The 11,881-nt window shown below is 40.9% G+C and overlaps 1 protein-coding gene and 1 long non-coding RNA gene across 4 annotated transcripts; one reads left to right on the plus strand and one right to left on the minus strand.

Annotated features, from left to right (window-relative positions):
* The first annotated feature begins 1,996 nt into the window (after positions 1–1,996).
* On the plus strand, positions 1,997–3,429 carry LOC127762606 (LRR receptor-like serine/threonine-protein kinase EFR). Its single transcript, XM_052287093.1, has one exon. The coding sequence runs from the start codon at positions 2,005–2,007 to the stop codon at positions 3,427–3,429; it is 1,425 nt and encodes a 474-aa protein (XP_052143053.1). The 5' UTR covers positions 1,997–2,004.
* Positions 3,430–8,155: 4,726 nt separating this feature from the next.
* Positions 8,156–10,324, minus strand: LOC127763759 (uncharacterized). Of its 3 annotated transcripts, XR_008015748.1 has the most exons (6): positions 10,259–10,317; positions 9,794–10,185; positions 9,642–9,705; positions 9,052–9,133; positions 8,787–8,931; positions 8,156–8,470 (listed from the first exon to the last, which is right to left on the minus strand). It is a non-coding gene; the product is annotated as an uncharacterized LOC127763759 (long non-coding RNA). The 3 variants fall into 3 exon arrangements; XR_008015747.1 differs by having other exon boundaries at positions 8,787–8,925; positions 9,794–10,324; XR_008015746.1 differs by having other exon boundaries at positions 9,794–10,324.
* Positions 10,325–11,881: the final 1,557 nt, after the last annotated feature.

The following is an 11,881-nucleotide window of genomic DNA, read 5'->3' on the forward strand; positions in this document are numbered from 1 at the left end:
CTTGACATAGTCCAATGCTATCACTCCGGAGTTTTTCTGCTTTCTGACAGACTTCAGTCTTCTTTGTATATGCCTAGATGACTTCATGTTGTCCTTTGAACTGTTTACTTTAATAATCACTGTTTGATTATCACAGTTCATCAGGATTGCTGGTATTAGTTTTTCAACCACCGACAAGTCCATCAGGATCTAACGAAGCCACTCGGCCTCAACTGTTGCAGTATCTAAAGCTGTGAGTTCTACTTCCATTGTTGACCTCGTTAAGATCGTCTTCTTTCAAAACTTCCAGGAAACAGCGCCACATCCAAGTGTGAATATATATCCATTTGTGCCTTTATCTTATTAGTATCAGATATCCAGTTTGAATCACTATAGTCCTCCAGTACTTTTGGGTACCCGGTGTAGTGATCCGACGTCACCGTCGACGGTGCGAACATCATGATGTTCCTCCTCCGCGCCTTCACAGCGGAGCCACTCCACTGCGCGCTCCTTCAACACTAGCTCTCCACGTCGATGGCCTCACCGGTGCCGTCTCCCACGTCGTCGTCCACCACCCACAGGAGCCTGGACTGTGCAACCTAGCAACCGGGAAGGCTCGACGCTGGATCAAGTTCTGGACAGACAAGGAGAAGAGAAGGGAGAGGGGAGAGAAAGAAAGTGATAGCCAATGACATATGGGGTCCACATGGGTCTCGTACTGACTCAGCTTGCCAAGACACCTAAAATCGGTCACAATACTGCCTAGGACATTGGGTGATCTGATTTTATAAATTGAGGGACTTCTTATATCTGGTAATTCGGTTTAGAAATGAATTTTGGAAGAAGCTAGGGGAAAATTTTGGAGAAAATTCTCTACATACCCCTGAAAAAGTTTCATAATCTCTTCTATACCCCTGAATTTTGCCTCAAACTCTATGTGCCCTTGAGTTTTTATTTTAATATCTTATATCCCTATTTCGTTAGTTGACCGTGAGTTGACTTTTACATTTTTCTAAAATGACCATGTCGCCCATTTACCATACTTACATGCTATCTACTCCATAATTCACAATGTGAAAAAATTGTAATTCATGATAAAATCAAATGGGGCATAATTATTTTTTTGTAAAACCTGTAAAAGAAAATTTAAATTGTTTAACATTTTTTTTTGACAAATCCATATGAGTTTTAGCTAGGAATTATGAACCAAAATTATTTATTTATTGGATTCAAATTTTGATGAAAACAGTGTACCAATTTCATAAAAGTTAATTTAAATTTATTTAAAATTTTAGATTTGTTTTTAAAATTTATTGTCAAATAATTATATTCCCTTTGGTTTTTTACAAATAGATCTTTTTCATATAAGAATTGTGTTTTTATCACTAAACTAGCACATAAGTATAAGAGAAAGGTAATATAGTCAATTTCAAAAACATTTAACGATCAACTCATGGTCAACTAACGGAATTGACATAGAGAAGATCAAAGTAAGAAGTTAGGGGTATATAAGGAACGGGACAAGATTTATGGGCACACAAGGGGAACGGGATAAAATTTATGGGCACGTAAGGGGGTTAAACGAATTTTCGAGGGTACAGGAGAATTTCTCAAAATTTTGTGGGGTCAAGGTCGTCTCCGCTGCAATGGCGGTCAAGCCATGAAGGCGGCGAGAAAGACCGCCACGCCGTGCGCGACGGTGCCAGCCCGAGAAAAATCAACTGACGAAGCGACGACGATTCCTTCGAAAATGTAGCACGAGAGGTTCGGAGATCATATCCACAATCATATTCCAACCGAGACCAGCTGCAGCCGTGCAGGCCGGTGCTGATATCATCATAACCTTTTTAATATAGCTGCTACTGGTAGCTTTTTAAAAGCTTTATCCTGTACTAAGTATTTCTTGCTTTACCACTGTGCAGGTAGCTCGCCATGCTCGTAGCTTTGTTTGCGGCGTTAGTACTCCTCTGCTACGCAGCCGGCAACATCCACTGCGTCGTGGCGGTCCATGGAAACGACTCCGACATGCTCGCGCTGCTCGAGTTCAAGGATGCCATCGGCGACGATCCGGCGGGCGTCCTGAGCTCCTGGAACAAAACCACCCCTTTCTGCCGGTGGAATGGCGTGAAATGCGGCCGCCGGGAGCATCGCGTCACGGCGCTCGAGCTCGCCGGCCAGAACTTGACCGGTCGACTCGCCGCCGCTTCTCTCGGGAATCTGAGTTACCTTCACCTGCTTGACCTTTCTGGTAATCGCTTCTCTGGGCAGATACCTCGCCTGAACAGTCTCCGAAAATTGCTAGTCCTCAACCTGAGCAACAATTCATTGGATGGGGTTATTCCGGACACGCTCACAAACTGTTCCAGATTAAGGCAGCTAGATTTGAGCGTAAACGGGCTACAAGGCCAGATTCCCCTCGGCATAGGCCTCCTCTCTGAGCTGTCGGATCTCGTGCTTTCTCTGAATTCTCTCTCGGGGCACATTCCTTCTGAGCTCGGGAAGCTGTCCAAATTGTCGTTGTTGGAGCTGAATTATAATATGATATCAGGTGAAATTCCACGCGCCCTTTTTAATCTCTCTTCTCTTCAAATACTGGGCTTGGAAATGAATTCTCTGGGGAAATCGTTGCCGTCAAACATTCGCTATGCCCTTCCTAATCTCCAATGGCTCTACTTGGGTGATAACATGTTTCAAGGTAACATACCAGCATCCCTTGGCAACATTTCACGGCTACATTTGATAGATCTGTCAGAGAACAATTTCTCTGGGCGAATTCCTAGCTCTCTCGGTAAGCTTTCGAACCTGACATATCTTAAACTTGAGCAAAACAGCCTTGAAGCATCGAGCAGCCAAAGCTGGGATTTCTTAAGTGCACTGGCAAACTGTACTACTTTACGATTTCTGTCACTAGCCTGGAATGAGCTAGCGGGAACAATACCAAATTCGGTTGGAAGCCTGTCTGTCAACCTTCAGTACCTGCTTTTGAACACAAACAATCTATCAGGACACATACCGTCCAACATGGGAAATCTTCAACAACTCACACAGCTGGACCTTAGTTACAATAATCTAAAAGGCAAGATGCCACCCAGCTTGGGAAATCTTCAGCGGCTAGTGAGCTTTAATCTCAGTAACAACAATCTTCAAGGTGATATACCATCCAAGTTTGGAGATCTTCAACAGCTCGTATGGCTGAACCTCGGCAACAACTACCTCCATGGTGAAGTACCATCTAGCGTGGCAAATCTTCAACAGCTCGTCCTGTTGGACCTCAGTCACAATAATCTCAGTGGCAAAGTACCTCGCAGCTTGGGAAACCTTCCTAAGCTCAGGCAGCTGGACCTTAGCCACAATAATTTTGGTGGCAAAATACCATCCAGTCTGGCAAACCTTCGTCAACTCAGTCGCTTGGACCTTAGTTATAACAGTCTCAAAGGTTTCTATGCTTAACATGCCATTAGTGCGTGACCAGTACGTTCATATACCTTTTATGCCCACTTATCAGTTATCGCTGCACTATTTCTCTTGAGGCCCAAGGGTACGTGTCAACGTGTGTCTTAGTGTCTCAAGGGCACTCTAGTCTTTTACATTCTCTCTCTTTTTCTAATGTCTTCTCCCATTCTCTTGTTCTCAATTTATTGCCCTATAGGCTTAAATCAACTGATTGATACCCAACGTTTTGTTGTAGAATAGGTGGGTAAATACATATTATACATTATGAAAATAATAGATATATATGTTTGAATAATGTGAAAAAGATGTGGAGATAATGATTTGATATGGCTTGCATATTGAGTTCTAAAATTACAACAAAATGCAAATGATATGTTATGTTTGCATGATATTTAAACTACTCTAAATAATAATTGCCCAGGCACCATGGTATGAAATACACAAATTCGTCCAAATTTTTCAAAATTTTCAAATTGTGAGTATATACCTAGTTATAAGTTTTCGATTCATACCTATACCTAGCAACAAAACAACTCAAATTTAACTTTATTTTACAATCCAATATTACATATCCAACTAATTATATGTTTGGAATCAAAATCTAATAAAAACATGTTTAAATTTAGTTCAAACTTGTTTTGAACTAGTTAGTAAAGTAGTTAATGTTAACACTTAAACATTTAAAAAAAATCATACTCATTTGAATTGAGTATATACGCAATTTGAACCATGGAGCCCGCGCACAATGGAGCTCCAAACAAATTTAATGAAGGGATCCATTAACCAACCAGTCCACGTAAAGGTTTATTGAATTAAACAATTAACAAATAAATAACTAAATACTAGATTATGGCTTAATTATCGGCAGCGCACAAACGAACGTACGGAGCAGAAATCGAACGTACCAACCTTCTGCTCCGTTTTAATCTAGTTTTTTTTTTCTTACACATGCATGTGCATTTAAAAACCGAGCAGAAGGTCTTGACGAGTTTCTGTCGAGAAGAGTTTCTGCTTTTTGTTATATTCTGCCTATTTTTGTTAGCGTTGCAGATTGTTATATTAAGCCGATTGATGTTCTTATCTATTTCGAAAACGATGTTCTGCTTCCTTCCTAACTGATGTTGTTCTCCTTGTGTGCTGCACATGCCGTTCATAACCATGCGTGCAACGACTGGCCGCAAAACTAGCAATGAGTAAAACTACAACGAGCAGAAAATTTTCTGACTTCTTAACGTCTTCTGCTTAGTGATTATTTTGTTGCTGGAGCAGAAGATGTTCTGCTTCTGTTCAAATTATTTTTCTATAATTTCTGCTCCCTTTCTAATCGATGTTCTGCTCCTTTCCCAGGTCACATACTCACATACTGCCTGCCTTCTTTCCTGTTTCTGCTCATTTTCAAGTTTTATAAGCTTCATATAGACGATGAGATTCAGCTTAACAGGCAGAAGGTATTCTGCACTTTGTAATCCTTGCTCTATATTCTACGTTCTTACAAATTGTAAATGACCTGAATGGACACAGCGCCGGCCCTGGGGCAATGCAGACGGTGCGACCGTACTGGGCCTCCAAAAATTAGAGGACTCCAAAATATGTATACTATGGTATTAGGCCTGATGGGCTTAGAGAAAAGACAGAAAACCGATCGATGATTGAGTGTATGACAATGAGTTTTTAAATATTATTAGTGTGAAATTTGTTAATGACAATATTTAAATTGCTTGATTGCATTTTAAACTTATTAGTGTGAAATTCGTTAATGACAATGAGTTTTTAAATATTATCTTAGTTTTTTTATGGTGAATGGGGGGCCTTTATTTTTTTTCGCACTAGGCCACCAAAAAGTCAGGGCCGGCCCTGAATGGACACAACAGATTAGAAGTCACGAATTATGGGTTGGGGAGGAAAAGATTCTGCCATTGTTTCTTCCGAGTCGTATGTCTAATAGTGAATGGAATCAGTTTGTGAAAGAGCAGAAGATATTCTGTTATCCTACTATCCGTTGATTCAGGAGCGGGATTATAGCTTTCTGCTGCACAAATTCTGTTCTGCCGTTGTGATATTAAATTCTGTGCAGAAGAGTTTCATCCCTTACCTCGGCTGTGTGTAGTACATTTATACCAGCAGAAACTATCCCGAGCAGAAATTCAGATATGCAAAATATGAAATACGTTTTATTTAAGTACGTACACATAAACTACAATTAGTAATCAATAGGCATAATATGTACTGCCGTTACATAGAGAAAATTTTAGTATTTGTTGTGCCAACATTTATTTTCCCGATGATGTTCTGCCATTTTTTTTTCTGATGTTCTGCCGTTTTTTTCAATTGGCGGGCTATATATCTTTTGCCTATCAGAAGCAGAGCATATTCTGCCAAGGCGAGCGCGCGAGGAAGAAGCTCCATCCGAATGTTGATTTGCATGCAGCCGATGATTTAGCACTTATCTGAACTAATAAATCATTTAGTTAATTACTTAATTAAACAGCTCGGTCTGTGATTCCACTAACCCGATCCGCTAAGGGATAGGAGTAACTACTCCCGGTAGTAGTAGTTACTCCCTCCCTATACGCCCTCAATTCGATCGCTACTAATGCCAATGACTGTTACCGGGTCTAATGAATCGAATACTCCCTCCCGTTTTTATTTTTCTCGGTGGTCAACAGAAGGTCGTTTATCTTCTACAGTAGATCCAACAATTGAACGAAGCCTCCCGAGTTTGTTGTAGATATGAAATTTGAAACTTGTGTTTGTTTATCCAAAGCGAGAAAGCAGGATATTTCTTCCGTCGTTAAGGAAGAGCATAACATTATCGATCTAAAATTGCTCTGCGTTTGGAGGGTTCATAACCCAAATGAAGTCAGATTTGTAGCCTCGCCGGCGGCTGTGTTGCAGATAACGGTGAAAGCCCTGGCATGGAGGATTCCAGTTCCAAGGTTTGTTATCATATTCATATGTTATTTTTTCATCTTTTGGATTCTTTTCCTGATCTCGATTCCTTTCTTGATCGTTTCTGCTCCTAATTCGCTTTCTTTATGTTTTGCATTTGCAGCAACTTTGCAGTCCTGCAGCAGGTGCAAATGTATCAGGTGGTGGTGGCTCTAGTTCTGTTTTCACCAGAAACTATCATGCTGGTGTAAATGTAAGAAATTAAGTAGTCATGTTCTGCTCCCAGTTCTGCTGCCGTACGCCATGTTCTGCTACATCTCTACCAAATCTGCAACATGTTCTGCTCCTCAGAAATCAGATAGCAGATCATGCTCTGCTCCAAATCAGTGCATGTCCATCTCTAAACCCAAAAAAAGAAGTGATGTTCTGCTCCCAGTTCTGCCGTGTGCCATGATCTGCTACATCTCTAAACCCAAATACAAGCACAAGCAGAAACTACGATCCATGTTCTGCTACAAGCGCAGAAGAAGCAGGAATGTTCTGCTCTCGTTTCTGCACGGGCCTTGCTCTAGTAGTAGATTAAATCGTTTGAAGGACCAGAAGCTATTCTATTACATATCCATAGTTTAAGGAACGGGAGATTAGCTTCTGCTGCATGCGCATGCATACTTCTCTGATGCAGATTAGTTTCTGCCATTTTTTTTAGTTGATGATCTGCCAATTTTTTCTGTTGGCTCTAATAAATATCTTCTGCTGGCTAGTAGCAGAAAATCAATTTGAAAAGAGCAGAACATCAACAATTTCATGTGCCGCCAAACAGCTGATGTTCTGCGTCCTTTCAAACAGAATTTCTGCTCGATCTTCTGCTCTCTTTCCAGTTCTATTCTGCTCCTAATTGGATGAGCAGAATATCTTCTGTCCGCTTAATTTTTTTTTCATGTGAGCAGAATATCTTCTGTCCGCGTTTTTTTTTTTCATGTTCTACTCCTTTCCCGATTCACATTATGTTCTGCCAACGATATTTTCAAAACAGTTATGTTCTGCCATTTTTTTAGCTGACGTTCTACCGGTTTTTAAAATTGGTTTGCATGCAACCGATGATTTAGAAATTATTTGAACTAACTACAAGCTAATATTTTGTCCAATAAGCGGAGGGAGTAACTACTCCCGGTAGTAGCAAATAGGTGTCACACACACACACACACACACACACACACACATATATATATATATATATATATATATATATATATATGGGATGCACTAAACTATACCCTGGGTGCGCTATAACTAAAACACTCCCCTCACATACACCCCACCCACCCTCCCTCCCCCCACCCCCCCCCCCCCCCCACCCGCACCTTTTCTAGCCCAGCCCCTAGACACTTCCCACTCCACACCTTTTCAAAATAAATGTCCAATATAATGATTACTAAGCATTATATGTGACAGTACACTGTAAGTAAAATGCGTAGAAATTAGATGATATAGCATCCCGCACCTTTTCAAAATAAACGTTTAGCAAAATGATTACTAGAACTTTTTATGTGACATAAGACACTATAAGTAATAAAATTACTATGCGTAAAAATTGGATTTTGTACTCATCCCCACACCTTTTCAAAATAAACGCCTAGTAAAATGATTATATGTGACATAATACACGAGAAGTAAAAAGATTACTCCCATGTTCAACCCTTCTCAATTGGTTTCTTCTCTCAGTAAATGAATTACTCTCATGTTACTGTCATCCCTTCTTTTAGTAAATAAATTACTAGCTTAGGATAGTAATACTCCCAATTGATTCTCATACCTTCTCACGGTAAATAAATTACTTAAGATTAATGTATTGATATCGTCGAAAGATTTCTCTTAGTAAATAAATTACTATTACACTGTTCTCAACATAACATATTGATATTGCCACAAAAATTCTCTTAATTAGTAACCAAGTTAGTATTGCACCGATCGTTCTCAACATATTGTCTCTTAGGAACCAAATTACTATTACATGCACGAATCCAACAAGCAAGACAACACCAGTGCCACGTATCGACATTGAGCGAACAAAGCGCTATAGATTCCTTATGTCTCCCCATCGACAAATATCCATCACCCATGAACATCTAGAGAGGCATCCCACAGCCACCTGGATATAGACAAAAATGATTGCATCTAAGAGTAGTATTTAATTTATGCTCATAAATGACTCCAAATGAGATGATTCTCTGAAGAAGAAATAAAATGCTTCATAAAAAATTGAGTTACCAGTTTAGGTTCCTTTATGCCTACTTTTAGTCAACAGTTACAACGGTTCCTCGTGCATATCAATGAGGCATAGAAATATACAAACTTGAAAATAACGGGAATAATCTAAATATCAAGTCCGCAAAATTTCTAGTATACTACTGCAAAAGACTCCACATATTCAGAGCATTTATGCAGTAGAACATAATTCAACTGACCTATTTAGAGAAATCCACTCTTAACTGGTCTGTTCAATACTTCAATCCGGAAAGTTCAGAACATGAACATATCAAGCAGACCATTATGAACCAACGTGCCATCGATCTATGCCTCCACCACAAGATCTCAATTCTCACACTGCAGCTACGGATGCCGGTAGCCACAACAAAACCATGGAATATCATGTACATGTTCTGTTAGTAAGTCAGAGTACCAGATACAAAACTGTAACGCAAAAAAACAACCTAAATTACCCATTCGTACCTCGAAACCTCTTTTTTTTTTTTTAAATTCAGACAAGCATGGAGGTCTTTCATTGTGGTTCTTGGGCTCGCCTAGTCCCGATCTGCAATCGATAACATTGTGCAATACATCTAAATGAGGAAATAAGATTTATGCATGGGGTAGAAATTAATGAAAATCAATGTTGCATTCCACCCTGATGATGCTATTGCCAATTTTCCAAAATATTGCACGGACGAAATCATGACCAAACAAATGAAAATATGAAGATTTGATGGCTTCATAGTATCTGTTATGAGGCCGTATGCTACAGGTGCACGCTGCAGATTTGATGGTTTCATAGTATCTCTTATGTAAAACAGAATTAACTTTTATTATTTCCATTAAAAAGTGGTGCATGCTGAATAAGTTGATATGGCTATCATACATAAAATTTCACAATTGTTTTTTTTTCCAAGCCACAGTATCACCCATTTGTAACTGAATGAAAAGCAGAATATCTTGCATAAGTCAGAAAAGAAAGGATAGAAACTACGACAAAAAAAAAAACAAAAATATGTGGATGCATGTACACAAGTCTGAAAATTTCACGCCATCTGGTCACAACTCACAACAAAGCGCTGCCATCAGTGTTGCCGCTGATCTTCCAAGCTCTTCTTGAGGTCTGCTGCAATCCTAGACAGAGCAAACTCCATTCTTAGAAACTATGTACGATACATTGGAAATCGGTAAAAAAATGAAATGAAGAAACACAGCACGTTACCATCAACCACCAGTCCACCACCCGACAGTAGCAATGGATACACTGATGTCTCAGTGGCAAGCGGCGTGTCGGTGTCCTCCCTAGCGCACCTTCCCATCGCCGGCTTGTTCACCGGCGACCCTGCCTGTCGCCCTCCCTGTCTCCGAAAAAGACCACCCAATGGAGCCGGCCTCCAGATCGATCGTCTTCAAGAGGGAGGCTGCCCGACGAGACGCGAATTAAAGCCCGGTACCCAGGCCGCTCGGGAGGAATGGTTGTCGCCCGTCGCCGATGGTGGTCCCTGCGCCGGAGGAGACTTCTTGGTCGCCGGCACCGGAGAGCCCTTCCACCATCGCATATCGCTGGTTGCCGAGGAGCATCGTCTCTCATCGCTGCTCTCAGGTTCCCAGATCCTGGAATATCGGGGGTTGAGGGAGAGGAATTTGGGGGACAAAATTGATAACTACCCTGAATGTTTCCACGTACCTAAAATAAATTCATTTAGTAACTGTGTTACTGTACGATCTTATGTTCTGGGAGTAAATAGATTACTCGAACGTGGTATACTTGAGAGGTGTGCGGGCTGCCTGTGCGGCTTTTTATTTGGTGTGGGGGGAGGGGGGGGGGGGGGGGGGGGGTAGGGTGTAGGTTGCGTTTTAATACAACGCACTCCATCTGTAGTATAATAGTATAGTGTTTGTGTCTATATATATATATATAATCTATTCTACATCCCTCCCCTAGAATAACTATTTTACACCCGCCCTCTCATGGGTCAAACCCACCTCCCCCACCCTCCCTAGGGCCCAAAACCCCCCTCCCACCCCGGTCAAAGGTCGATCAAAGCATCCTCCCACCGGTCAGACCTCGGTCAAACCCGTCCACTCACTTCCCCCTCATCCACCTCTTTGTTGTCCTCGTCTCGCAGGAATTGCGCAGTAACAAGACGATCATCGTACAGTACCAGGGTTACTTTCTTGTAGTAATAATATTATAACGTTGTCAAAATATAGTGATGACGGATCTAGTTTTGTAAAGCTCTTTTTTTAAAGCATTATGGTGGAAACGGTTCAAAAATATAATATGTGATGCGAGAGATACGATTGTTTAAAGATTAGAATTTCAAATAATCCACTTGCGTTTAGTTTGCTATTATATATCTTTTGTGTTGCTCACTTCCCTCCACGCCCACCTCTTTCATGTCCTCGTCTCGCAGAAATTGCGCAGTAACAAGACAACCATATTGTAGTAACATGATTACTTGCTCGTAGTAACAACATTCGTAGTCTGTAGAAGTACCATTACTACTACATACATGTTCCGTGTTACTACAATATCCACATGATGTTACTGTCAGAACTGCAGTAACAACCTATATATTTTTGCAGTAACAGCCTATATACTTTTGCAGTAACGTGACGTGTTATTGCACTTTTACAATAATATTACTACTGGAACATAATAACAGATTATAAGTTTCACAACATTATATGTGATTTGCTCTCATAAAGCTTGAATAGAGACATAAAATTGATGCAATAAAATCTAATCATAGGATCTCATATGGTTAATTGGTTAATAGAGAATTTCTTGAACCATAAGGTCATGGGTTCAAGTCTTGGTTTTGTCATTTTAATTTTAAATTTTCTTTCCAAGGTGAGATGAAAAAAAAATTAGAGGGGGAGAGGCCAACGAGAGAAGGCGCCAGGAGAAAACAGGGAGAGAGATCGAGAGAGAAAAGAGAGAGGGAGAGGGCGCTGGGAGAGGGGAGAGAGATCGAGAAAATAAAAGGGGCACCAGGGAGGGGCGCGACGAGATCGAGAAGGGCGCTAGGGAGGGGCGCGACGAGATCGAGAGAAGGCGCCGGGAGAGAGGAGAGAGATCGAGAGAAAAAAAGGGCAGAGAGGGAGAGGGCGCCGGGAGAGGGGAGAGAGATCGAGAAAAAAAAAAGAAAGGGCGCCAGGAGTGGCGCGACGAGAGTGGGGGAAGGGCGGGTTCGCGACGAGAGAGGGGGGAGGGTGGGGTAGGGGGTGTAGAATAGTTATTTTAAGGGAGGGGTGTATAATAGAGCTAATATATATATATATATATATATATATATATATATAT

The sequence above is a fragment of the Oryza glaberrima genome, chromosome 2 (genome assembly GCF_000147395.1).
Source record: "Oryza glaberrima chromosome 2, OglaRS2, whole genome shotgun sequence".
Lineage (NCBI taxonomy): Eukaryota > Viridiplantae > Streptophyta > Magnoliopsida > Poales > Poaceae > Oryza > Oryza glaberrima.